We start from the raw sequence: 27,786 nt of genomic DNA on the forward strand, positions 1-27,786 counted from the left end.
CGGCTCCGTGGTAAATCATTTCTGTTCCTCCCCTTTATTTCCCTGGTGAGGCACAAAGCAGGGTTGGGTCGGCCTTTGTACAGCAGTGGCAGTCAGGGGGGAGGTGATCCAAAAATGGGTCAGATCCTGCTCCCATAGAAGTCGCTGGACGTTTTGCCCTCCGTTGCAGCGTGCGGCCGGTATTGGCGGATATGTCGTTTGTCTTAGGCTCTCGATTGCAATGCGTACGGCCCACATGACACCTGTGTTACAGGGAAAGCTGTGTAGCCCAGGGCAGGGGCCGCGGCAGAGCTGTCTAGGGGCAGCCCAGGGCTGGGAGAGCAGCGAAGTGGTGGGCTCTGCGTTGGGATTGAGGAGCTCCGGCAGAGTCTGAGCAGGGCTCAAGGCTGGGATAGTGGGCGCTGGGGTATGGCAGAGCAATGGGGGGCTCCTGGGTCAGGGGTGGGGTGTGTCAGGGGCCTGCTGATGCAGTGAGGGTGGGAGATTGATCTGTCGGGCTTGCAGTGATGGGAAAGCAGGACCAGCGCCTCCCCCTGGCTGAATCCTGAGCGGCTCTGGGCCTGTCCCTGTGGCGGCTGCCTTTGCCCTGCCCGCTGTGCCAGTGTGTCCCGGTGACCTGCCCGCAATGCCCCAGGCTGGCCTTGCCTGCAGTCAGCCTCTCCCTTGGAACTGTCCGAGTCCCGCGGGCAGCGATGCCAGCAGAGCTGCTCTCCGTCCCTGGCCTCTGCCCAGTGCACCTGGCTTCCGCTAACCGGTGACGTTGCATCCCTGCGTGCGACGGGGAACTGCGGATTCCTCTGTCTACTTCCTCCTTGCCTAGGTGAGTGGTGGTTGGATGCCCATGCCGGGTCTGGCCTGAGAGCCCGGGCGATCTCCGTGTCCCTTTGGTGCGTGGGCAAACAGCCTGTTCTGAAGAGCCTCCCCACTTTTGTGCCATGGACACCTGTATGCTGCCAACCTGGCTGTGACCCGTCAAACTCATTTCACACAGGCCGTGGCACAGTAACAGCTTTTAATTGTGAAGCTTTAATGGCTGCAAGGAGCCGCCTTGAGAAAACCGGCACCTTTAGCAGCTCCCCACAAAGCACTGGGTTCAGGGCTGAGGTGGCTGGAAAAGCGCCCCCTACTGACTCACCAGTGCAAGCTGCTGGAGCACCTGGGAGCTCCTCTTCCAAATGCTGACCAGGTTGGGGCAGTTCCTAAGGCTAATCACATTCCTCCTCTGATTAATTACCTGCCTGGCTGTAGTGGGACCAGCACAGATGCTCATCTGCAGGGAAGGTTTTACTTTTGGGGTCTAATATCTTCTGTAGAAGGCAGCTCCTGGAATGTGGAGAAGCCAGCAGCTCCCCCAGCTCTGGATTTACCACGCCCTTGTGGGTCGGGCAGCGGTGGGAATCGAACCTGTGACCCCTCCGTCTGCAAAAGCACCAGCCAAATTAAAACTGACAGCCAGGGGTTTCTGTAGTGAGGGTTTGGACTGTTTTAATTTCCGGGGGCCAGAAAGCACTGGGCATGTGTCCTCCCAGATCCAGGTTTCTTAAGGGGTGGGCTGTGAGGGCTAAATGGGATGGACACAGGGCAGTGGGATGGGCACAGGGCAGGGGCGCATTCTAGTCCCTGCAAGGCAGGGACCCAGTTCCACTCTGCTTGTGTCCCCCTTCTTCCCACAGGGACCCGGATCCTATCGCCCATGGATCTCTTCTCTCTTACCCACGCAGTGCGGGAGCCGGTGTTGCCCAGGGGCAGGTTTCAGCAGACTCCCCCGTGCTCCGCCACCCAGGGAGAGCCTCCCTGTGCCTCAGGTCGCAGTCCCCTTTGCCCCGGCTACCCGGAGGAGCAGCCGGAGCCGTGCTCTGGATCGCGGTGGGAGCAGCCGCGCTGAGTCAGTCCCCCAGCGCTGCTTAAAAGTGGTTGGGCCCTGGGCGCCCCCCCCCCCACACCGCCCCCCAGCTCTGCGGCCTGTGGAAGTTTGAGCAAGCGCAAAAACTTTGGAGAAGGGGGGGCATTCGTTCCCCCCAACCCCCACTAATTGATGCCACCTGGGCACTAATCAGCCTCTTACCCCAACCACGAGGGGGAGACAGAGCCATATGCTGGGTTAGCACCAGGCCAGCATCTGAGTGCTGGAGAGGGGCTGGGGGGGAAGCCCTGGGGTGTGTGGAGATGAGGCCAGGCTAGCAGAGAGGGGAGGCAGGCAACCGCTGGCCTCGTGCCCCCCTTGGCTGAAAGCACCTGGCTCCCAAGGTGGCTCATGCCTCGTATTCACGAGCCCGGTGAGGGGCTGTTTTCCCAGGGAGCTCCTGCTTTGGTCTCCCCCGCCTCCCCCTTCCTTCACCGGGTGCTGTTTGACGTCGCAGGCCTGGGATGTGCCCAGTCCAGCTGCGTTCTCGGTGAGCTGGCAGCAAACCGGGCAGGGGATGGTGGCTCTGAGGGCTGCATGCTCACCCTTTAACTATGCCCATGCCAGCCAAGGTAGCCTTGTCTGCTGATCTGTTCCCCACGCGCCCGCTCCGAGGAAGCTGCTGGTATCTTTGCTTGACCTCGGCAGCCCCTGGGTTCACGCAGGCCCCAGCTGTGGAGGGAGCCCAGCTGCTAAGGGGCCTTCTGGAGTCATGAGTTGTCTGGGAGGAAATCGCCTGACCTTCCAGCCCCCCGTAGGCTGCCATGCCTTTGGCCATAAACTGTGAGCCAAGGAATCACGGTGCTGGCGGGGAGGAGGGGCTGGGACAGGAGGACAGAGTGGCCAGGGAAGGCGTGGGGGGGCCCCTACCATTTGCCTGCGGGACCTTTGACCGACATGGAGTTTGTGACCTGCATGGGGTCCCCCCCCATTCTCACCCTGCTCGTGGCCTCACCCATGTCTTTGGCTGCGTCAGCGGCTGGGCTCGGGGAGGGAAAGTCCTAAACTCTGCATTGCTGCAAGTCCTGAAACTCTGCATTGCTGCATTGCACTCTCCTAAACCTGAGCTTGATGGTGGGGCAGAGCTCTGCTGAGTGCAGCCCTGGGGACTAGACCTGACCGCTGAGGAACCATGCGGCAAGGACAGGGGCTGACGCTGGTGGCTGGTCCCTTCCCCTGGGCATTGCGTTTCTGTGCAATTGACGTATAAGCTCAGAATCTGCCACCCCCGCCCCCTCTGTTTTGCTGGCTTGGTGGAGCCTCGACTGATCCCTTCGGCCTTGGGCAACCCTGCAGTGGAGAGTGTTTCGGGGGGGACTTGATCTATTGCCTTCATCGGCCCAGCCCCATAATGCCCTGCAGCGGGAGCTGAACCCAGCCCCACTTCCTCCGGCCTCACAAACAGAAGCATCAAGGGGTAGCTGCCCAGGCCGGCCCCGGCTCCCCCAGGCAGCAGATCCCCCACGCAACACAGCGAGGCGGGTGCGGCTTCTCCCCTCTTAACGTGTTAGTAACGACAAGACGAATGTGTACAAAAATAACCACTCTGCAAGAGTCATCGATGGGGAGAAAGAGTCGGGGACTGGGGCGCTGATCCACGAGGGCGTGGAGAGGTCTGGGGCGCATGTGGAGAGCACGGACAGTCCTGAGAGCAACCAGGAGACGCCTGAGTCTTGATTGTCCCGTTGGGTCATCCAGTTCTCCATCCCCTATAAACCTGAAGGTCCTTGCTCCTTGGCGAGGATTTCCATAGGTGCCTAAGGGAGTGAGGTTCTTCCAGGCCCCTATTGGATACAACCCCCAACTCCCATAATCTTTTGCTGGCTAAGAAGGAGGAGAAAGGCAAGGCCCCCTGCCACGCCCCTCACAGCTTCCCCTCCTCTATCAGCTTGTTCAAGCCCTGGCAGATCTTCTGCAGGTGGGGCCGGTAGGGCTCCCCGGGGCTGTAGAGGTGGCTGAGCAGATCGTCGTTGGCGAAGTGGTCAAAGACGTGGCGGATGCGGCTGTGGGACTTGGCCGTCAGGTGCTTCTCCACCAGCTGCAGCAGCATATCCCGGCAGTCCTGCAGCAGCTGGGTCAGCACGCCCGGCTCGAAGGTGAACTCCACCTCGTAGAAGCTGACGGCCGTCATGGCGCCCTGGTGCAGCTTGTGTTTGAACTCCTCCGCCAGGCCCAGCTCGCCGGCGCTGAACCGGTTGTTGCGGTACAGCACGCTGATCTTGACGGCCACCTTGATGAGGTTCTTGATGACCTTCTGGGCCTCGGCCCGGTTCTGGGTGTGCAGCTTGGAGACCCGGTACAGCTCGTCCAGGATCTCGCTGCTTGTGTCATCCAGGAAGACGTTCGCCACCGACTTGCTGGCCATGCGGCTCAGGATCTTCTTCTCTGCCTGCAGGGCCAGGTTCCTGGAGCTGAACGTCTCCATTGTGGCTGCAGGGAGAGGAAAGAGATGCCGCTGTTACGGGGTGTGGGGATGACAGAGGGCGCTGTGGTGAAGCCTCTGCGCTGAGACTCAGCAGAGCTAGCGTTGAGTCCTAGCTCTGCCCAGGCATCTTCCTGTATTTATATGAGGAGCCTCAGAGGGGATGTGGACAAATTGGAGAGAGTCCAGCGGAGGGCAACGAAAATGAACAAGGGGCAGGGGCACATGACTTACGAGGAGAGGCTGAGGGAACTGGGCTTGTTTAGTCTGCAGAAGAGAAGAGTGAGGGGGGGATTTGATAGCAGCCTTCAACTACCTGAAGGGGGGTTCCAAAGGGGATGCAGCTCGGCTGTTCTCAGTGGTAGCAGATGACAGAAAGAGGAGTAATGGTCTCAAGTTGCAGTGGGGGAGGTCTAGGTTGGATATTAGGAAACACAATTTCACTAGTAGGGTGGTGAAACACTGGAATGGGTTCCCTAGGGAGGTGGTGGAATCTCCTTCCTTAGAGGTTTTTAAGGTCAGGCTTGACAAAGCCCTGGCTGGGATGATTTAGCTGGGGTTGGTCCTGCTTTCAGCAGGGGGTGGGACTAGATGACCTCCTGAGGTCTCTTCCAACCCTGATCTTCTCTAATTCGATGAGTGTATCGTGCTGTAGAGCTGATCTGAGGGTGTGACACCCTTTCTTTCCACCGACCTGAGCGACTCCTTGAGGGGCCGGCTTCTCTGACCCAAGTGCTCTGGAGGTCTCCCCTCCATGGCCTCACCTGGCTTGCTGAGCGTTAGAGTGCTGACTGCATGACGCCAAGGGAGTATCTGCACTAACTTTGTTCACCTTCCTGTGGGTTAGGGGCTAATGACTGGAATGCAGGAGCCCTGAGTTCTATCCCATGCCCTATCCTGATTTGTGGGTAATTCTCTCCTTTCTCTGTGCCTCAGTTTCCCCATCTGTAAGATGGGGCTGCTGCTGCTGCTGTCCTCTTTTAAGGGCTAGGGAATTTTTGTTACCATCATTCCTTCTCCAATGACTCCCCCCCATCACTCAGCAAACATCCGCTCTCTGTGTGTCTTGTGAACCCCTTTACAGACTGTGATTTGGGGTCACAGCAGACAGCCCCTCTCCTCTAGTGCCCTCTGCATCCCACCCCCTTGCAGTTAGCAGCCCTGTGTTCTTTTTATGCCATTGCTCCAGGGCCGGACGTGTCGCATTGGGCCAGATGGCGGGGGCTGGAAGGGGGAGGGGATGTGGATCAAACCATCCCAGTGCAGCCCTAGTGGAAGGTATGTCTCACCTGGGGCTCGTGGACATCTCTGACTCTTAGCAAAGCGCTGATGAGACACGGCCACCCCAACGCAAAACTGTGCACAGATGTTCTGCCTGAGTTCCATTTGCAGCAAATTTATTCCTGGTGAAACCAGAGGCCAGCAGGTGTTAATTGCCCTCCGTGCCAATTTATACCTGCTGAGGATCTGGCTGAAAGACAGACCAGGGCACAGCTCCGGCGGACACAGGGCATGGTTCCCAGCCATGCTGCCCCTGCTCAAATCCTGCTGCTGCCTTGTCTTGGAGGGGATGCCCTTGGAGCGTGAGCGTTCAGTGCCTGGCTCGACCGGAGCGGGAGCAGTTCGGTGGGATCGTCGAGGCTCAGCGCTGCTAACCGGAGTTTTGCCCACTTCTCATTTTGGGGTTGATGGCATTTACCCACGTCTCGTCTCAGGACTGAAGAGCTGACTCGCTCCTCCGAGAAGGCCAGCTCGGCTGCATGTCCCCCCACAGCTGACGTGCATCTCTACCAGCTGGTCGTGCTCAGCAACAGACGAGGCACGGAAATCGTGGCTTGTCAAAGTCTGCAGTGAGCCCGCCAGTGCTCGGCACGCGCGGATCATCTGGAGACATCTGCCGACCGTCACACCCTATGATTCCTACAACTTAACGTAATTGGCTAGACTAAACCCATTCAAAATCAGGGCATCTCTGTACCCCTTTGTGCCACTGATGCCCCTGTGTGGCCTGGAACACCTAAAAGGTTAGTTTACCCACTTCTTTTTTTCACTGCTGGGGCAGTGAATGAATGACAGAGGCTTCTGAGGTGAGGATTTGCCAGGAACTGGGCTGAGACCCCCAGCTCGTGACACAGATGCCTTCTTTTGCACTGTCACATCTCCTTTGCAGCAGTGCCAATCGAGTCACGAGAGCGGCCCTGGATGTACAGGCCTTTTGGGGAGTCAGAGTCCTGGTGTTAAATCCGGATCGCCCGCTCTGTGTGATGCAAACCGCTAACCCCACACTGTGCCCCAGATTAGCCTCAGCACTCTGTTATCAAAGCGCTCTACAAAGGAAGGGCAGTGTGGTTATCCCTGTTTTAGAGAGGGGGAAACTGAGGCAGATTGGGAAACTGAGGCAGATTGACTTGCTTGTGGAGCAAGCTGGCATGGTGGGAGGGCACTGGGCCCATAACCCAGAGATGAATGGAGCAAACCATTCTCTGCTAGCCCCCGCCTCCTTCTGAGGTGAAGGATGGTCCAGTGGTTAGGGTACTAGCTTAGCAGACCTAGGTTCAAGTCCCTCCTTTGCCACAAACTTCCAGGGTGACCTTGGGCAAGTCACCTAACAGCTCAGAATCTCAGTTTCCCCATCAGCCCAATGGGGATAGTTACCCTGCGTCACAGGGGTGTTGTGGGGAAAAATACATAACAGATGGTGAGGGGTTCAGCTAATAAGGTAAGGGGGCTAGCTAAGTCCATAGAAGACAGACAGAACGCCTTGCCTCAGAAAAGAATCAACTGTTTACATGGATAACAAAGAACGTCTGCAAATGCACCTGTCAAATTAAAACTAACAGCTAGGATTTTCTGTCTTGAAGATTTAGAGTTCTTTAATTTCCAGGGGGGCCTGATTCTGAGAGAACGCTGAGCATGCGTCCCCTGCCAAATCCCGGTTCCTTAAGGGGTGACTTGAGCACAAGTGTCGTGATTTTGGGTATTTTTCTTCAAGCCCCAGCTCCTGGAGTCCTGTGATTATACAAGAATCCCAGCTTTCATTTAAAAACAAAGTGGGTTTCTAGCCCTTGTGGCTGCAGAGAAAAGCTGGATCCCCACCTCCAATGGCTCAAAACCCTGAAGATGAATAAAAAAGCTTCTTTCCCCACATGTATTCTTTGTTTTTAAAAATCTCATGAGTTTTAAGCCAATCTTGTGATTTGGGGTGGGGTGGGGGGCCTGTTTCATGACTTTTCAACTGCTCAGCTGGGCACCCCAAAATCACTAGTCACCCTTCCAAGTCTTGGCCCCTGATATTTGCTTTCTGGTGCTCCCCCCCCCCCCGGCTCCCCCCCAAAAAGATTGCAGGCTGAAATGCAGCCACCTCTGGTTCTCAGCACACAGCAACACTAAGCAACTTTAGGGCAGGAAGCGCCAAAGACTACATATAGAATGTGGCTGAAATCACAGGGGGGAGAATGCTCCCTACTGAGGCCAAAGAGCCTGGAGAAGGACATGCTATGTGGAGGGAGTGTGGTCTAGTGGTTGGAGCAGGTCGCCTCGGTTCTAGTCCCAGCTCTGGGAAGGGAGTGGGGTCTAATGGTTAGAGTGGGGAGGGGGACTGGGAGTCAGGATTCCTGGGTTCTATTCCTGCTCCCTGCAGCACAGCGCCCCCTAGCCCTGCATTGGGGTCAGCTGGGGACATCTCAGCTGGGGACAGGCTGCTCTGCCTGGATTGTGACATGGCTGAATCAATCGGGCCAAAAGGAGGAAGAGGAGTGTGGATCAGTGTGGAAGAAGAAGGCTCCCAGTTAGTCTGCCTGAGGGGCCCTGCTGGGGAAGGGATGGGGGACAGTGCCCCTGCCAGTTTAATGGGGCCCCGGTGGCTGGTATTGTTTGGATAATTGCAGATTCCTCTTCAAGGGTATTTCCGCTCAGTGTGAGGTCCCAGGCTGATCTGGCTGTCTCCAGCTGGAGAGGGGTCTGGGCAGCCAGGGTTCCCAGCAGCGCTGCTGGCTTTGTGTGTGCTGGGAAGGGGAGGAAAGACCAGCTGCTGGACCGAGGGGACACATCCTATGATAAGCCGTGAGCAGGGCTGAAGCCAGAAAGGGCTGGAGACAAAAGCCCTGATTGGCAGAGGAAGGGTGGGCTCGGCCTCTGCAGATCTTGTTTCTATTTCTGGGTCGGCCCCACTCTGCCTGGGTGGGCAAATTAGAGCATCTCTCTGTGCCTCAGTGCCCCGGCTGCAAAACGGGGCTCGGCTCCAGGTCTCATTTTGAAAGAGAATAGCGCCCCCTAGTGCCACACTGGGGTCCCCACCAACTAGGAAGGGAGAGCGCCCCCTACTGAGCCCCCAGCCTGCTCCCTGCAGCATAGCGCCCCCTAGTGCTGCACTGGGGTCATCATTGCCTGCAAAGGGACAGCCCCCCCCATTAGCGCCCCCCATGCTCCCTGCGGCACAGCGCCCCCTAGTGCTGTGCTGCGGTCATCACTGCCTGCAAAGGGACAGCCCCCCCATTAGCGCCCCCCATGCTCCCTGCAGCACAGCACCCCCTAGCGCCGCGCTGGGGTCAGCACCGACAGCAACTGGACAGCGCCCCCTATTGGGTTCCCCCCCCCTCTGCAGCACAGCGCCCCCTAGCACCGCACTGGGGTCAGCGGTGACCCAGGAGGGAGCACACCCCCTACTGAGCCCCCCTGCTCCCTGAAGCACAGCGCCCCCTAGTGCTCGGGAGGATAAATGCAGCAATGACTGCAGTGTTCAGCACCAGTGGTGCTGGGGGCGGGACAGGCACCTCCTTGCTTTAGGACCTGTGAGGAGGAGCGGGTGAAGGGAGCCTGAGGAAAGCAAACGCCCCAGCTCTGCAAACTCCAGCACATGTCGAATCCCACCTGTCCCCTTCTCCCCCCCATGTGGGGGAACCACAGTCGCAGCCCCCTGCCCCATACAACTCACCATGGAGCAGCCCCTCTCCAGTTTGGAGCCCTGATTCTCAGAGCTTCATGGGTCACTGGGCACCTCTCTCCTGTAGGTTCCTTGGGAGTTCGGTGCCTAAATATCTTTGAGAAGCTGGGCCTTGATTCCTGCCCTTGGGGCAGGGAGGCCTTTAATCCGCCTTTATGTTCCCCCAGGGCCAGGGCTGCCCAAGGCCCTTGTAAAGCGGGGCAGCCCGGGGGAGCCCCGTCCTAATGCAAGGGGAGGGGGGAGCGACTGCTGGGGTGATGCAGTGTTGGGAGGCTTTGCAAAGGGGATGGTGCAGCGATGCAGGGGTGGGCAGGGCTAATGCAGGGGGTTGGGGGCAAGGGCGCTGCAGGGCTGGAGCGTCGGCATGGTTGGCATTGCAGGGGGATGGTGCAGTGTTGCAGGGGGAGGGGTGGTGCAGTGTCCCAGGGCATTGCAGGGGGATGGTGCAGTGTTGCAGGGGGAGGGGTGGTGCAGTGTCCCAGGGCATTGCAGGGGGATGGTGCAGTGTTGCAGGGGGAGGGGTGGTGCAGTGTCCCAGGGCATTGCAGGGGGATGGTGCAGTGTTGCAGGGGGAGGGGTGGTGCAGTATCCCAGGGCATTGCAGGGGGATGGTGCAGTGTTACGGGGGGAGGGGTTGTGCAGTGTCCCAGGGCATTGCAGGGGGATGGTGCAGTGTTGCAGGGGGAGGGGTGGTGCAGTGTCCCAGGGCATTGCAGGGGGATGGTGCAGTGTTGCAGGGGGAGGGGTGGTGCAGTGTCCCAGGGCATTGCAGGGGGATGGTGCAGTGTTACGGGGGGAGGGGGTGGTGCAGAATCAGGGGACTGGCGTTGCAGGGGGTGGTGCAGGAGGATGGTGCAGTGTTGCAGGGGATGGGTGATGCAGTATTGGGGTAGGGGGAGGGGGGACGGCACACCAGCGCAGGTGGGGGAGGAGCCGGGGGCAGGTTCTGCGTGCGTCTCAAGAGGCTGTTTTGGCAGCGCTGCCCACGCAACCCGTGTCTTTAGGCCTCCGGCTCTCCTGGCTTTGGCAAGGAGGGAAATTCCCAGCATGTGGCAGAGCTTGCAGGGAGGGAGCCGAGATTGCCACCCCATTTGTGTCACCAGTGACTACGCTGGATCGATACCCTCCCTCGTGCTTCCGGGCCAGCCGGACAGAGGCTGCCCGCCCTACCTCCCTTACTGCAAAGCTGCCAGGAAGTGCCTCTTACCGCAAGAGAGTTGCAAAAATGAGCTTGAAACAAACACTTTCTCTTCCCCTATGTCTGAGCCTGGTCACCTCGTGAAGAACTGGGCAATCAGACTCTAGATTTCTAAGACAGCAGCACGGGAAGGCCCCAACCATCCTCCAGGCTCCATCGTGCTTGGTGCTACACAGACACAGAGCAAGGGACACTCCCTGCCCTGAACGGCTGGCAATTGAAATAGATCAGACTCCCATATTAGCCAAGTGGGGAAACCGAGGCACAGAGCAATCCTGTGATAGGTCCAAGGGCAGAGCGAGGCATTGAACCCTCTCGAGTGCTAGCGAGCGCGCTGCTGACACCAAGGCCAGCCTTCTGGTTGGGCTGGGGAGCTTAATTAATGTTGGCAAAGCTCTTTGAGATCCTTGGTTAGAGATCGTTACAGCAGAAAGTTTCTCTCTCTCTCCGTCTCATGCACACACAGCTTTACTTCCTGTTTTTCTCCTTGCCTCTTAGCATAACAACTGTGTCTCTTCCTGAGCCCGGGTCTGGTGCTTTCCAAAGAGGTCAGATTTGTCCAGCCCCTGTTCCACCTTCCCCATTGTCTGTTTGATTAAGACGATGTCATGGGAGTGTAAAGGGGGAGGATGAACATCTTGGCACAGATGAGACCAGGAAATGGGAATTCTGGTAACAGGGGCCTTCCCTGGCTCATGGCCAGGGTGGGGGGGCGTGGGTCTTAAATTCAAATGGCTTTTTGCTAATTTAGGGTCAGTATTTCTTAGTTTTATTATATTATTAGCCCGATAGAAAATGCTCAAAAGATTTGAGAGCAGTCATCAGATTGGGGGTGAGGAGAAGATAGCGATGAGATGCAACTCAGGCTCCGCCCATCAACCCCCAAGCTCCTCCCACAATCCTATGATCAGCAGTGAAATAGTTAATATTATACACCACCATCATCAGGATGCAGTTAGCAAGCCACTGAGATAATGGAAGTAGCTCAGACACCACTGACCAACCCCAAGCTCCTACCACAGTTGCAAGGCAGCTGGATAATTTGGCTAAAAATGTGACCACCAGTGAAATAATTAACCACATTGACATTTATATGATAACATTAGGATCCAGAGTTAACAACCCTATTGACATAAATGGAGTGGTTCAGACTCCACTCACTGGCCCCAGGGCAACTGGATGCTTCCATTAAAAGGTGCTCAGCAGTGAAATAGTTACCCACCGTGACACTGACCCTCTCGTCATCATTATGGTTCAGAGTTAACAAAGAAATTTACATGAATGGGGGTAGCTCAGGCCAGCTCCACCCACCAGCCTCAAGCTCCTCCTGCAACCCCAAGCTTAGCCCACAGAAAGCAACTGGATTTTTGTTGGCTAAAAAAGCAGTTAACAACCTTAGCATTTGCACCAGCATCATTAGGGTTCAGAGTTAACAGCCTGCCAAGCTAAAGGGCATCGCTCGTGCCCTCGCTCTGCGCTATCAATTCAGGCTGCCGCTTCTGCAGACTCAGGAAGGCAGCACTGCCTAGGGTCACCCTGGGGATGAGATGTGATGAAATGGATGTGCAGCCGTTGCGCTGCCGATGCAGAGATCTCCACAGCTGCTTGGCTGTGCTTTGGCAGCAGTAGGATCCTCTGCATGCTGAGTCAACCCTCTGCCCTGGGGCCTGGATAACAGCAGATTTCATTCTGCTGGCTGAGTGCCTGCATCTCATCCGGGGAGACTGGCAGCCCTGCTGAGCCGATGAGGCGGAGCGGTGCAGTCAGCCGTCCTGGCAAATCACAGGGGAAGGACAGACACTTGCTGCGTGTCGCTCACCGGTGTAGCTGCCGGCGGCTGATCCGGTGAACATGATCGTTGGAGACAACTAGCTGCGTGCGCCGTGGTGCTGCCTGATTCCCTCTGTTACTGGAGTCCTGCGTCCCATCTCCCACTCCGGCCCGGGCAAGGGATGGGGCCTCCCAGCTCTCGGCCAAAGAGCCTGGAGAAGGACATGCTATGTGGAGGGAGTGTGGTCTAGTGGTTGGAGCAGGATGCCTGGGTTCTAGTCCCAGCTCTGGGATGGGAGTGGGGTCTAATGGGGGAGGGGGCTGGGAGTCAGGATTCCTGGGTTCTATTCCTGGCTCTGGGAAGGGAGTTGGGGGTCTCCTGGTTAGTGAAGGGGACCTTAGGGATCAGGACTCCTGGGTTGCATCCCTGGTTTGAGGAGGGGAATGGCGTCTACTGGGGAGTCAGGACATCTGAGTTCTGTTCCTGGCTCTGCCGCGGAGGCTGTGTGACCGTACACAGGTCACTGCTTTTCTGCTTGCCCTGGTTAAACTCTTGCCCGGCAGTGCAGCCTGCTCCCCTGGGCTGCCCAGTGATGCCTTCAGCAGATGCATCCTCTTCCCCAGCCTCCAGAACCCCCTTCTGCTCCTGGAAGGATACAGCCATTTGGGAGGAAGCTGGGGCGGCCAGACCAGGGGGCCTGGAGAAGTCGTTTGTTCCGGCGGAGGGGAATGCTGGCCCTGCAAGCTGGCTTGAGCTAAGGTGTGGGAGGGAATGGGGGACAGATGGCGGGCTCTGCGGGGCTGTAAGCGGGTTGTCCCTGCTTGGGGCTTTTAACCTGGATGGTGGCAGTGGTGCCTAGTGATTACAGCAAAGGACTTGGGAGTCAGGATTCCTGGGTTCTCCGTTCCCACATCTGTCACTGAGTTGCGGTGTGATCCCTGCCCTTTCTACCTGCATCCCCGCAGGCTACCTGCACCCGTGCAGGGCCCTGTGGGAGGAAGCTTGCCCAGAAGCTGCCTGGGCTGCACCTGTTCTGTGGCTAGTGGATGCTGTGGTCCAGCTGTACGCTGCCCTGGAGCTGACCCAGATGCCCCTTTGGAGGCACCCCCTCTCACCGCTGCGGGTGGCTCTGTCTCTGAGCTGTCCCTCCACCCTTTAGTGCCAGGTCCCAGCTTCAGGACCCACTGGCCATACCCACCGTCATGAGGCATTACAGTCAAAGCATCCCCCTCCACGTGGCCTGGCTGCGCTTCACAGTGACCCTTGACAGGCCAGTTTCTCGCCCTGTTGCTAATCAGTTTCACCCTCGCTGGGTTTCCAAGGCTGCAGGGGAATGTAACCTCAGGGAGAGAGGCCCCCAAGCCAGAATCAGAACCATCACGCCGAGCCAGCCGCCAGCCCTGCAGACTCCGCTCGCTCAGCTAAAACGGGAAGCAGCCCCGAGCCCCCAGGGTTGCAGAACCAAGCCAGCAAGGATTTGCAAAAGCAGCTCTTGAGCTAGCTGCCTGGCTTGGCCAGCATCCTCGTGGCTCGCTGAGGCCAGTCTTTGCTGCTTGCCATCCCCTCTCCGCCCATTACAGGAGCTGGGCTGATTATTTCGTCTGGGCTTTGCCCTCTTTCTGTCCCATCTCTGTCCTAAGACCATGATGTTACTGAGCCCCTGGAGGGCAGTTAATGAGATGAGTCAATCGGGTGGAGAGATTAGCATAAAGCCCAATTAATCAGCTGGGCAGCAGCGCATGGGTCCTGACTGACTTGACAGGCCCCACTAATGGGATAATGTGCCCTCCTTAGACACCATGCAGTATTGGATTTGAGTTGGAATCCCTATGGACTGGGGTGCTAATCTGGCCTAGTGGTTAGAGCAAGGGGAGTGGGTGCCAGGACTCCTGGGTTCTGGAGGAGAGTGTTTCTAGTAGTTAGAGCAGGGGCGATTTGACATCAGGACTCCGGCTTGCCCTGGGACCTTTGGCACATCACTGTGCCTCTGGGCCTCAGTTTCCCCATTCGTACAGCGATGATAATCCTGACCCACAGGGCCTTTGCAAAGCTCCTAAGTGCCAGTGCAGACCTGGAAGCCACAACAATCCTCCTGAGCACAAACTCAGCCTGCTGCCAACCCCGGGGGAGAAAGCCCAATTATCTCTGCATTACACGCAGGAAGCCTGAGCCATCCAGGTGAAGTGACTTGCTCCCCGCCCCATGGTGAGTCAGTGCCGGAACTGGAATGAGATTCGCAGCCTCCCGCTGCCCCTCTCCCAACCTTCTGTAGGGTCCGAGACTTCCTCCCGGGGCGGAGCCAGGCAGGATCTCAGCCAGCGGGGGCTGGAGGTGCCAGCCCATGGTACGGTTAGTCACCCCCACTGGGGTCTGATAGCTGGGGGCCAAGACTATCCCCTGCATGTGCCATCGCGGGGTAGGGCTGGGAATGGTGGTCCCTGTCTCTGTGCGAACAGCACCGTGTTCCTCACTGGGCTCCCACCGAAGCCAGGCGGGTCGGCAAGGAAGTGACTCTCCTGACGTATACAGATGGGGTGTTCCTGGGCCTCCGCCAGCCTGACTTGCTGCCACGCAGGCCTGAACGTGGGCACGGGGCGGTGACCTGCAGCCTCAGCGGCCTGGAGGCAAACGCTCAGCGGAAGGAGAGTTCAGGCAAGGGAACAGCTGGGAAATGTCACTGGCATGCCAGCCCCGCCGCCAGCAAACCCGGAGCAAACAGGAGTCTGGGTGTGCCACAGCTGCGGCACCGGCAAGTGGGCACAGCAGGGCAGTGCCCACCCGGACTCCTGGGTTCTATTCCCCGACAGAGGAGAGCGCGTTAGCCCGTGGTTAGAGATGGAGAGTCAGGACTCCGGTTCTATTGCTGGTTCTGGGAGGGGAGCGAGGACTAGTGGTGAGAGTAAGGGACTGGGAGCCAGGACTCCTGAGTTCTGTTCCTAGCTCATGGAGGGAATGTGGTTAGTGATGAGGGCTGGGGCCTGGGAGCCAGGACTCCTGGGTTCTATTGCGGGTTCGGGGAGGGCAGTGGGGCCTAGTGATGAGGACTGGGGCTGAGGAGCTAGGACTCCCGGATTCTAGTCCTGCCTCAACCAGTGACTTGCCTACAGCATTTTGTTCAAGTTACGCCCGCTCTATACCTCAGTTTCCCCCAGTATATAATGGGGACAATGATCATTCTAGGGCTTGTGAGGCATCTAGGATTTCAGATCCCTGGCGCAAAGACACCCTGAGGTGTCAGGGATGCTCTGACTCAGCTCCATGCCGGGCACAGGCCCAGCCAGCGGCTTCGCTAAGATCACACACACGTCGCCCAGCTGCGGGCACCACATACAGCCCAGGAGACCAAATCGCCTTCTCAGGATGAAAAGGAGTACTTGTGGCACCTTAGAGACTAACCAATTTATTTGAGCATAAGCTTACGTGAGCTACAGCTCACTTCATCGGATGCATACTGTGGAAAGTGTAGAAGATCTTTTTGTACACACAAAGCATGAAAAAATACCTCCCCCCACCCCACTCTCCTGCTGGTAATAGCTTATCTAAAGTGATCACTCTCCTTACAACGTGTATGATAATCAAGTTGGGCCATTTCCAGCACAAATCCAGGTTTTCTCTCTCCCCGGATTTGTGCTGGAAATGGCCCAACTTGATTATCATACACGTTGTAAGGAGAGTGATCACTTTAGATAAGCTATTACCAGCAGGAGAGTGGGGTGGGGGGAGGTATTTTTTCATGCTTTGTGTGTATAAAAAGATCTTCTACACTTTCCACAGTATGCATCCGATGAAGTGAGCTGTAGCTCACGAAAGCTTATGCTCAAATAAATTGGTTAGTTTCTAAGGTGCCACAAGTACTCCTTTTCTTTTTGCGAATACAGACTAACACGGCTGTTACTCTGAAACTTCTCAGGATGTTTTCATTTAGTTGCCTGCCTATTAATATCCCTGACAAGCATCCAGCACAGCGATGGGACATCAGAAAGCTACCGGGCTTTCCCACGGGGATACCCCGCAGAGGCAGAGTGCAAAAGCTCAGTAATAATCAGACCAAGCTTTTGCCATCAAAGTACTTCCCCAGGGAGGTCAGAATCGTCACCCCTTTTTCACAGATGGGGAAACTGAGGCATGGAGGCACCCTCCCCCCGCCAGCAGGGCCAGGAATAGAACACAGGTCCCAGGCCAGTGCGCTAAGCACTAGGCCACACCGCCTCCCTGGGATGGGGAACAGGACAGCTGCCATTTTGGCTGCCATGCTGGGAATTGAAGCAGGGATCTCAAAGCTGGGGGCTGTAACTCCACTGACCGGTGGGCTACCAGCATCTTAGCTAGGGTGATGTCCTCTTAACCCCTTCTCCCCCACCCACGGGGAAAGCAATGCACCCAGGCTCCTCTCTCTACTCTGCCAGCAACTGCCCCCCGCACCCCACCACCGACGGCTCGTGCCTTGGCCGCCGGTCTGGGATGCCAGGTGGCTTTAATGCCACCACCGACCCAGCTACCTGCACCATTACTGGGCTCTGCCTCGGCCAAGCGATGCGGCGTCTCGGCAGGCCCGAAGCCCCGCTCTGCTTGGGGTTTACTGCCCCCTATGGACCAGCAAATGCCTGAGCCTCCCCAGCCCCGCTAGCCTTTCCCGGCTCCCTGTGCCCCTGCTTGGGGGTGTGTGTGTGTCTCCAATGCACCTTGGGATGCAGGGGAGGGGGGTGCTGTGGTGCATTTATCCTGGGTCAGTGGGTTTGCTGAGATCTCCCTTCCCTCCTGCCTCAGCTGCTCCTGCCTTAGGCACATTGACCCATTCACAGCTGTCCACCAGGGACACACATCCATCGCCTGGGGATGTAGTGTCCTTCGCACTCAGAGGATCTGGGGTGTCCAGGGCGGGCAGCCTCCATTCTCCCAGTACTTCAGCTCTAGGGCAGCAGGGAGAGCCTTTGGCTCCCTCCGCGCGCCCCCCGGCACAGGCCTTCTTCACTGAGAGAAAGGCAGAGGAGTGAGACGCACGTGTCTGCTCAGAAGTCTCCTGGCCTCCCCCTGCCCCCGCTTCTGGTATCAAACCCAGCTTCCCCTGTGGGAAATGCAGCCTGGTTAAACCCTTCCCAGCTGGGGGCTTCCCACCCAGGAGTCCTGACTCCCAGCCCCCTGCTCTAACCCACTGGGCCCCACTCCTCACCCAAGCCAGGAATAGAACCCAGGAGTCCTGACTCCCAGCTCCCCTGCTCTAACCCACTAGACCCCATTCCCCTCTCAGAGCTAGGACTAGAAGCCAGGAAACCTGGCTCCCAACCCCACTGCTCTAACCACTAGGCTCCATTCTTCACCCAGAAATGAGACCAGAACCCAGGAGTCCTGACTCTCAGCCCCCTGGCTCTAACCCACTGGACTCCATCCTCTCCCAGAGCTAGATAGAACCCAGGAGTCCTGACTCCTTGCCCCCTCCCTGTACCACCCTTAGTAGGGCACAGACCTCCCCCAGCCAGCATCCTCCCCCCTCCCCATCCTTCCCTCCATCTCCGGTGCTCCGAGGTGCATTTGGAGAGGAGGCAGGGCAGGAGTATCTGGGCGAGGAAGGAAGCGAGCGAGACTCCTGGCCCTGTTGCAGCGCTAACCTGTGCCAGGATCCAGCCCCGTGTCCCAGCCTGATCTCCAACCGCCCCCCATTCCATCCTCGGTGACTCAGAGCCGCTGCCTGTCGCAACTCGTTACGGCAGAAACCGAACTGAAAACGACACCCCCCCATTCCCCGCAAACAGCCCTCGTTCGTTCCCGACGCACTTGGTTCCCGACGGGACGGGATGCCCAACGCGCCCCCTCGCCAGCGCAGAAGACACTCACCTCCGCGTCCCTGGCTGTGGCCCTCCGGCTCCCCCTGCTCATACAGGCTCCCCCAGAGCAGGCTTTGGCATGGAGGAGGGCAAAAACCCCAATCGGCAGCACACTGACGAGATAACCTTAGTGAAACTTCCTTGAGGAACTGTCGCTGGGGCCCGCCCTCGTCAGCTGACGGAGCTGACTTATTTCGGGGCTTGAACTGCTCCCTGCAGACACAAATAACAGCCGGCTGGCAGGCAGAATGGGTCAGATACGGGGGAGATTTTTGTTTCCTCTTTAAACTTCCTGAGATCTTTATCTTGAGGCGCTTTGGCCTTGGTTTGGCTTTGGTTCAGCCTGATCGCGCTAAGACAAGGGGCCTTCACCCATCTGCCTGATGACCACAACGGGGCTGCAAGGATCAGCCCCTTCCCACCATGGTGGCACTTTTAATCACCCTTCAGCAGAGGGGGAAACTGAGGCACAGAGAGGGGAAAGTGACTTGCTTTAGGCCATGCGATGAGTCACAGAGCTGGGAACACAACCTGGGTGTCCTGACTGCCAGTCCAGTGCCTTACCCACTGGACCACATGGCTGGCCTTAATCTTGTTAGTCTCATTATATAGCTTGGGAAACTGAGGCACACAGGTGGGAAAGTCATTGTGCAAGGCCATATAGCAAGTCAGTGGCAGAGTCCTGAATTCCATTCCCTCTTCCTAAGGACCAGGCCCTATGCTCCCTCCAAGAACTGCGTCTAGAACGTTGGAGTCTTGACTCCCAGCCCCCTGATCTAACCACTAGACCCCACTCCCCTCCCAGAGCCAGGGATAGAACCCAGGAGTCCTGGCGCCAAGCCCTCCCTGTTCTAATCATGAGACCCCACACCCTTCCCAGAGCTGGGACTAGAACCCAGGAGTCCTGGCGCCTAGCCCCACTGCTCTAACCACAAGACAAGTTCCTTGCCTTTGCTGAGCAGCGCTGGGCTTTGGAGCTAGCCCATCCAAGCTGAGGCAGCGTGGCTAACGCCAATGGTACCTTGTGCGGGGGTCGGATTCCCAGGGTGGGGTTGGAGTCAGAGAAAACCCCGCTGGGTTTGCAGGGGCGGGGCACCGACTGTTCAGAAATCCCAGCATTGAGTCTGTAAACTGGGCACAATGGACCTACTCCGGGAGTGGGAGGTTGTGGCGGGTAAAGATCTCAAGGCATCATGCTGGAGGGGCCGCTGGCCACACGGAGCCTGGAAGAACCCTGAGCCGGCACACCTGATCCCATGCTGCTTTCTGCCAGGCCAGACCCCTCCTGCCTCTTGCCTCGCCAGGTCACACCATTGCTTCAAGCCCAGCCCCCCTGTCTGCCCTGACCCCCGGACCAGCCAGCCACAGTCCCTGGAATCCTGTTTCCTGTAACTTCTTGTCTGCCCCTTGACAATACACGCTGCTGTGGAGGGCAGCCCCCGTCTCCCCTAAGTGCATGGGGCAGATTTCTGCCTGGCCTCAGCTTGCATGCCCTGAATTAGAGGGGCTGCTTCCCAGCTGCTTGCTTCTTGCTTCTTGCTAGCCTGGCTATTCCGGACAGGGAAGGGAGCTCAGACACATGCTGCATCTGGCTGCCTGGGATCCATGCGGCCGCGTCCCTCTGCAAACGTGGGCAGCAGGCCATGGCGGCGAGCTCCGGTGCCCGGAAGACTGAGCGTCATCAAGCCAAATGGCCATCCTGCGGAGTAATCCAGGGGGTAACGAGAAGGGGCTGGAGCAGTGACCAGGCAATCGGGCCCTCCGGCACGGGGAGCTGCTGTTGAGTCCTGCCAGCCCCGATTACTGAGGCCCAGTAATTGACTGTCTGGAAAGGGTTGATCTCCATCACGGGCAGTTTTTAGAGCTCTGCTCTAGCTCCAGCTCCACAGAAGGCAGTTCTCTGTTCTGTGCCAGCCAGGATGATCACAGCGGTCCCGTCTGGCCCTTCCACTCCAGGGCTCCAAGGCCCACCGGAGACAATGGGAGTTTGCCTGTTGATCTCGGGGGGCCCTGCACCAGGCCCTAAACAGAGCGGGGCTGAAATACATTCTGCTGGCTGAACCGCAGAGGCTGGGCGAGTGGGTAGAGCGCTGGGCTGGGGTTCTGGTCAGTTCGCTCTGGGAGCTCTTCGGGGCCAGGGTTATCTTGCCCTTGTGCGTGTGTGCAGCACCTGGCACCCCGGGCCCCTCCCATAATAACTGCAATCTACAAACTCTTTCATCCCCCCCCCTGCCCAATTGACTTCCCCATGAAAATAAAAGTGGTACTGGGGAAACAATTGCTCATCGGGGCAGGCAGGGTGGTTTGAGCACTGGGCTGGGATTGCGGAGACCCTGGCTTCTATTCCTGGCTTTGCCACTGGGTGGCTGAAGCAGGTCACTTTGCCTCTCCGTGCCTCAGTTTCCCCATCTGTAAAACAGCCCTGTTTGAGCCTACCCTGCCTTGGAAAGTGCTTTGGGATCCATGGATGCTGAGGGGATGTGATTATTCCTTTGCAGGGAGCAGGATTCAGAGTGGCAGGACCCAGTCCTGTCCCATGCAGGCACCTGGGGAGGCCGGAGGACAAGTGGGGTGGAGGAGTGGGGTGGCGCCGTGCTACTTAGAGCCCCAGCCCTTGATCTGCAAGTCAGCAAAAAAAAACCCCAAAGCAACACTTTCTGCCTAGCTTGTGCATTTGAAGCCTCTTCCTTTATCTGCCATCTGTCCCCCTACCTCCGCTACTTCCTCTTCGGAGCGCTCATGCCGTGAAAGGCCAGCCCCGCTCTTCCTCTTGCACTTCCTCCCAGGTTAGGTGTGGTTCTGGGGCTGCTCCGCCTGCCAGCTCCCCGGGGCAGCACCTCGACACTGGGGTCTGTGAAGGAGCCTGACTGAGCTAGATGACCCCAGATCCCACTGAGGTTTGGCAGCTCGGCTCTCCCATCCTTGAATCCTCTGGGCCTCAGTTTCCCCCATCTGTAAAATGGGGAAAATAATCATTCTGCCTTTCTCCCACGCTGTGTCTGCCTCGAGTGGGAGCTCTTCTGGCCAGGAGCTGGCTCTCACTCTGAGTCTCAGCAGTGCCCAGAAAATAGGCCCTGATCTCGGTCGGGGTCTGTGCAGCGCCTGGCACAACGGGGCCCTGATCTCGGTCGGGGTCTGTGCAGCGCCTGGCTCAACGGGGCCCTGATCTCGGTCAGGGTCTGTGCAGCGCCTGGCACCACGGGGCCCTGCTCTTGGTCGGGGTCTGTGCAGCGCCTGGCACAACGGGGCCCTGATCTCGGTCGGGGTCTGTGCAGCGCCCGGCACCACGGGGCCCTGCTCTTGGTCGGGGTCTGTGCAGCGCCTGGCACAACGGGGCCCTGATCTTGGTCGGGGTCTGTGCAGCGCCCGGCACCACGGGGCCCTGATCTCGGTCAGGGTCTGTGCAGCGCCTGGCACAACAGGGCCCTGATCTCGGTCGGGGTCTGTGCAGCGCCCGGCACCACGGGGCCCTGATCTTGGTCGGGGTCTGTGCAGCGCCCGGCACCACGGGACCCTGATCTCGGTCAGGGTCTGTGCAGCGCCTGGCACAACGGGGCCCTGATCTCAGTCAGGGTCTGTGCAGCGCCTGGCACCATGGGGCCCTGATCTCTGTTGTGGTCTGTGCAGCGCCTGGCATCTGGGTCAGGATCTGTGCCGTGGCTGGCACAATGGGGGTCCTCATCTTGGTTGGTATCTCAAGATGCGACTGTCCTTTCGATGGGGCCTAATGGGGTGTCTCCAACTTTAGGGAGATCCAGAAGCACCCAGAGCTGCGCAGGGGCTGAGGGGTTGTCCCATCTGGATGGAGAATGTACCCGGTTTCAGTTGGGCAGTGAGATCCAGCCATACTCTGGGCACTAACCCCTCCCGCCCCCCCACGGCTCCTCCTCCCTCAGCATCTTCTCATTCATTAAGAAAAACAGAGCTTGGCCTGAGTAAAGGATGAATGGTTCCCCAGGCAACGGCGCGGTTTCCTGCCAGCTTCCTGTCTCATGTGATGGCGTCTCACAAGGAAGGATCTGCTGAGTGCTTTGGCCCCCGCGTCCTGAGCCAGGGGATTCGGCTGCAGCTGGGGCAATCCCGGGGGGATGCCGTGCTGTCTGTTGCTGTCTCCCGCCCGCCCCTCTCAGCCTGGGGGTCACGACCCACCACGGCCATCCAAACAGGGTGGCGAGCGCCCTCCCTTGTGTCCCTACCCCCAACCGTTGTGAGCTAACCCCGAAAATGCCAAGCCATGCCTGCCTGAGTCTGCAGACAGCCTGGCACTGGAGCGCTAAGGCAGGGCTGCTTGCCAGGGGGCAGGAGTTGCACCTCTCAGCAGGCTTTGGGGAGCCATAACCCGCTGCTGAATAGACGGGGGGTGGGGTGGGGTGGGGTGGCGGCGGGGTGGTCAGGAAAAGAGCATTCCAGTGTGGAAAAAATTGAGACCCACAGCCTTCGAGAAGGGCCATTGGAAGAGGCCGCAGTGGGTCCTGCTTTGGTGGCATGTGGTGCATATCTGCCAACCAGGATGGCATCTACCCATCCCTGTGCTACCCCACTGGCTGAGGGTCAAGGACTAGCTAGAATTGGTGCATCACCGGCTGATTGGGATGAAACCTGAGGCCAGCCTGCTTTCTGCTCTTGCTGCCAGGTTTCCATGCCACCCTCACCCCAAGGCTGCAAATGCCAGCCTGTCTGGGCCATGTCGAGCGACACCTTGGCACCAGGACTAGCACAAAGGAGCAGCTAAAGGGCTTAAGCCCCAGGGAAGTTATATCTGTGCAGGTTCAAGGCATTTGTCTGGGCCTTGTCATTAAGGCACAACCCTGGGCTTCAGGACGCCTGGGTTCCAGCCCTGGCTCTGGGAGGGGAGTGTGGTTTAGTGGTTAGAGCAGATGGGTCAAGACTCAAGACTCCTAGGTTCTATCCCCAGATCGGGAAAGGGAGTGGGGTCTAGTGGTTAGATCAGACAGGGCAGCGAATCAGGACTCCTGGGTTCTATCCCTAGCTCTCGGAGGAGAGTAGGGGGCTAGTAGTCAGCATTCCTGGGTTTTATTCTCTGCTCCGGCAGCAGAGAGGAGCCTGGTGGGGAGAGGAGGGAGGCTGGGAAGCAGGACTCCTGGGTTCTCCTCCCAGTGCTCAGACGGAGTGGGGCTAATGGTGGAGTCGGGACTCCTGGTCCAATTCTCAATTCATTCATGGTGTGACCTTAGGGGAGCCATTTCCTGCTGTTTGTTGTGCCTCAGTTTCCCCCTCTGTACAATGTGCTAACCCCCTGCTGCCAGGGGAATTGTGAGGCTGAACTGAACTCTCTGATATGCTTTGTGATCCTGAGTGTGCTAGAGACAGGCAACGGGGCAGTCACCATGACTACTCCGTTCATGTTTGCTGCGGGAATGAATTTCCTGTCTGGGGGAGAGGGGGCATGGGCTGAATCTGCCCCAATCTGGCACCATGCGGCTTCCTCCGCCCCCTGCACTGATCCAACTCATCGTTAATACCAGCCCTCTGGCTGAGGTGCCGGGGCAAGTCGCAGGTGATGGCTGGTGGCCACTGGTTGCCTACAGCCCAAGCCCAGTAGCCAATGGGGTATCACTGGCCAGCTATTTCAGCACCAAGGACAGGGGCTGCTGAGCACCTTGAGCTACCCACCCCCCTGCCCCACCCAGGTCCCATCCTGGGGTTTTTGGGTCTCCATGTCCCGCTATGGGAGGGGCCGGAAGGACAGGCCCAGGTGCTCCCCAGAGAGCAGGTGGAGCCTGGGCAGAGGCAAGGCCAGCTGCCCCCACCATGCACACCGCCCCCTGCAGGGCGAGAGGGGATCTGAGCCTCCACCAGGCTTTGACCTCTCTGCCAAGAGGCCGTCTGCAGCCAGCTGTCTGGCACATGGGCCAGCGCTGGGTCACTCGGGGTCAGTCGTCCAGGCTGCAGGCCGGCCAGGTGTTGGTTATTTTTCCTCCCTCCGCCGGGATGCTCGTTCGCCTCTGGATGGGCAGAAGTCAGGGGTATGCAGGAAAAAACAACTGCATCTTCACTGCACCGAGCCCAGCGGGGCCAGGGAGCCAGACAAAGCCCAGGGAGCCGAAGCCAGACACCGGGGGGGCCTCACTTGCGCCCCTGCAGGACAGGACTCGCAGCCCAGCCTGGAGCAGCCTCCTGCTCTGATGGCAAACGGCGAGAGAGAGACGGGAAGGAGGCAAGGCAAAGGAGTGCACATGTTCACACTCGGCCTTGCACGTACACACTCAACCCCCATGTGCATATGCAAACACCCTGTGGTGCATCCACACTCACCCTTCACATGTACCTAGGCACACCCCCCCACGTGCATATCCACACCCCCATGTGAATACACAATCACCTCCACATGTGTACATATGCACACGCATCCCCACACACCGACACACATGTGCATATGCCCACCTCTGCATACACATGTGGGCATATGCACACGCTACACATGTGTGTACAGACACATGCACACTAAACCTGTGTGCCTATGCACCTACCTTCACAATCACTCCCAACACACATGGACTCTCACCCCCCCCCACATTTGTACATGCACACCCCCACTCAGATGGATTCACCCCAAAGCATAAGTGCACATGAACACACCAATAACAAACCCCCAAACACATGTGAACTCACCCTTCCCACGTGTACACACGCATACAACCCCCCACACATGTACCCACTCACCCACACCCATCTCAATATACACATGACACATGCGCACGCACAAGTGTCTACCCTCACTCACACACTTAAGGGGCCAAAGCTCCAGCGGGTGTAGATTGTCTCAGCTCCACTGACATCAGTGAGCCTGGCCTACACTGTCACATGCGTGCACACGTGAACATACACGCACGCCTGTGCAGTCACACAAACAGACCCAGAGCCGCAGCCCCAAACACACACACACACACCTACACACACTGTACAGTGTAAGCTCATGAAATTCGCCCCCTCCCTCAATGTGGAGAGGAAATATACAACCGCTTTTTACCCCAAGTTATAACTGGTTTGTGATAAAGCAAAAACAAAATTATGAACTACAAAAGGCAGATTTTAAATGATTATAAGGGACAGCAAACCATCAAAGCAGGTTACCTAGCAAATAAACAAAAAAGCAATCTAAGCTCAATAGGCTAAAGAGATTGGATATGAGTAGCAAATTCTCACCCTAAATGATGATTTAAACCTGCTGCAGGCTCTTAAAGGGCAAGCTGCACTTGCTTGTAGCTTAAAACCCCAGGTATTCCTTTCACAGGCTAGAAATCCCTCTAACCTGGGTCCAGCCCTTCCTGCCAGTTCAGTCCTTGTTCCTTAGGTGTTTCCAAGCATCTACTTTTCAGTGATATCTTTACATGCCTTATCTTGCACAAAACACACCAGAATTATGCCATACTCATATCACAATAACATTACTATGAAGAATATGGGGCATAGCGTCACAGGATCATCTGAGAGGTGCTTGTTCTTTACATCAGAGCCAGCCTGCTGCATCCGCCAGGTGTCTTCTGCATGGAAGCTGGGTGAAAGGAGAGCTTCTCCAGCCACCCAGAATGGTTGGTGGGACTCCAGGTGGGTGAAGAAGGTTGTCATGGAGCAGGTTAGCGGGAGCTTTCTTGTGTTCACACACCAGTGCCATCTCTGGCCAGCTGGCAGGAGGGATGTTTGTGAGGAGTGGAAACCAAGGCAATGAATCATAGAATATCAGAGTTGGAAGGGACGTCAGGAGGTCATCTAGTCCAACCCCCTGCTCAAAGCAGTCCCCGATGTTTGCCCAAACACCAGTCCCCGATGTTTGCCCCAGATCCCTAAATGGCCCCCTCAAGGATTGAACTCACAACCCTGGGTTTAGCAGGCCAATACTCAAACCACTGAGCTGTCCCTCCCCCCCAAATGGAACAGAGGCAGGCCATGGAGTCACTCTGTGCCTCAGTTTCCCCATCTGTCCATGGCAGTGTTTTGAGGCTACATACATGCAAGAGTGGGAAGCACTTTGAGATCTACTAGGGAACTGTGCTATCTAGGAGCTAGGGATTGTTACATCCGCATCATCATGTGCATAAGCACCCAGGCCCCCACTTCCGCACATACTCCCATCCACGCAGACTCGGTTTCACACACTGAGCCAGGGAGGGCCATCGACAGTCTGGGCCGTGGTCGCTGTGGCTACGTTCGAAGGCATCTGGGGAAGGGGGAAAGAGTTTTCTAGTCTCTGCCGGGCCAGCGCCCTCCACAGCTGAGGGAAGAGCCCTGCCCCTGGCACTGCCATGGGACCATGCTGTGCAAAGGCAGCCCAAAGGGCGTTCAGGCTATCCTGGGGGGATGCTGTGGGTCAGTGCCCCAGTCAGTGGCCTGAGGAGGCGATTGGCTGGAGAGGTTTAACCGTTTCTTTGCCTTGTTCAGCTCGCTGGCTGCCCACCCCTGCTGGCAGGGAGCAGGCAGCTGCCTTTGAGCCTCAAAGCAGGAAGAGAAACTTATGGTTCCTCTGGAGATGGGCAAGAGGCTAAGAACAGAACTCAGCACTTCTGCATCTCATGTGGAGGGACCTCAGAGCCCTCGGCCCCCCTTCACCACTGGGCCGTGGGGCAGGGCTATGAACTAGTCACAGAGAGGGGTCAGGGATGATTCAGGAGTCCTGACTGCCCGGTCTCTGCTCTGTTTATTATTAACTTCTATGACAGTGGGATCTGGAGGCCCCAACTGAAATCGGGGCCCCATCACGCCGGGGTGCTGCACAGACACTGCATGAGAGACAGGCCCTGCCCTAGAGAACTGACCGTCTAGACAAACCAGACAGACAAAAATGCCACCATGGCTAAACAGCAGAGGAAATGAGCTGGTTGGAGGCATAAAGGCACCCTTTAAAAATGGAAGTCAGATCCTAGTGAGGAAACTAGAAAGCAGCCAAAACTCTGGCAAGTCAAGTGCGACAGTCCAATAAGGCAGGCCAAGAAAGACTCTGAAGACCTTCTAGCTGAGGACACAAACACTAACATCAATTTTTGTTTAAGTATCTCAGAAACAGGAAGCCGGCCAACCAAGCAGTGGGGCCGCTGGACGATCGAGGTGCCAAAGGAGCACTCAAGGAAGAAAAGGCCAGTGCAGAGAAGCGAAATTAATTCTTTGCATCGGTCTTCACGGCAGAGGATGTGAGGGAGATTCCCTCACCTGAGCCATTCTTTTTAGATGACAGATCTGTCCCAGACTGAGGTGTCAGTAGAGGAGGTTTTGGAACGAATCGATAAATTGAACAGTAATAAGTCACCAGGACCAGATGGTAACACCCAAGACTTCTGAAGGAACTCACGTATGACATTGCAGAATTCCTAACTGTGGTATGTATCCTATCGCTTAAATCAGCCTCTGTGCCAGATGGCTGAAGGATCGCTAATGTGATGCCGATTTTTACAAAGGGCTCCAGAGGTGATCCTGGCAAATACAGGCTGGTAAACCTAACTTCAGTATTGGGCAAATTGGTTGAAACTGTAATAAAGAATAGACTGATCAGACACATGGATAAGACAGGTTGGGGAAGAGTCAACGTGGCTTTTGTAAAGGGAAATCATGCTCACCAATCTATCAGAATTTTTTGATGGTGTCAGCGAACACGTGGACAGTGGTGATCCAGTGGAGATAGTGTACCTGGACTTTCGGAAAGCTTTTGACAAGCTCCCTCACCAAAGGCTCTTAAGCAAAGTAAGCAGCCATGGGATAAGAGGGAAGGTCCTCTC

At 57.3% G+C, this 27,786-nt stretch overlaps 1 protein-coding gene across 2 annotated transcripts; it reads right to left on the reverse strand.

The window, feature by feature from the left end:
• Positions 1-11: 11 nt before the first annotated feature.
• Positions 12-18,248, reverse strand: TNFAIP8L2 (TNF alpha induced protein 8 like 2). 2 transcript variants are annotated; one of them, XM_007068127.4, is made up of 2 exons: positions 18,069-18,248; positions 12-4,333 (listed from the first exon to the last, which is right to left on the reverse strand). In XM_007068127.4, exon 2 carries the CDS (start codon positions 4,326-4,328, stop codon positions 3,768-3,770), a length of 561 nt encoding a protein of 186 aa, XP_007068189.1. In that variant the 5' UTR covers positions 4,329-4,333; positions 18,069-18,248; the 3' UTR covers positions 12-3,767. The 2 variants fall into 2 exon arrangements, with proteins under 2 accessions (XP_007068189.1, XP_043391177.1); XM_043535242.1 differs by having other exon boundaries at positions 18,072-18,216.
• Between the last annotated feature and the right edge of the window lie 9,538 nt (positions 18,249-27,786).

Source organism: Chelonia mydas, chromosome 24 (genome assembly GCF_015237465.2).
Source record: "Chelonia mydas isolate rCheMyd1 chromosome 24, rCheMyd1.pri.v2, whole genome shotgun sequence".
In the NCBI taxonomy this organism is placed as follows: domain Eukaryota; kingdom Metazoa; phylum Chordata; order Testudines; family Cheloniidae; genus Chelonia; species Chelonia mydas.

Excerpts from the sequence above, each read along its gene's own strand:
- TNFAIP8L2 (XM_007068127.4), bottom strand. The coding sequence starts at position 4,328 with ATGGAGACGTTCAGCTCCAGGAACCTGGCCCTGCAGGCAGAGAAGAAG.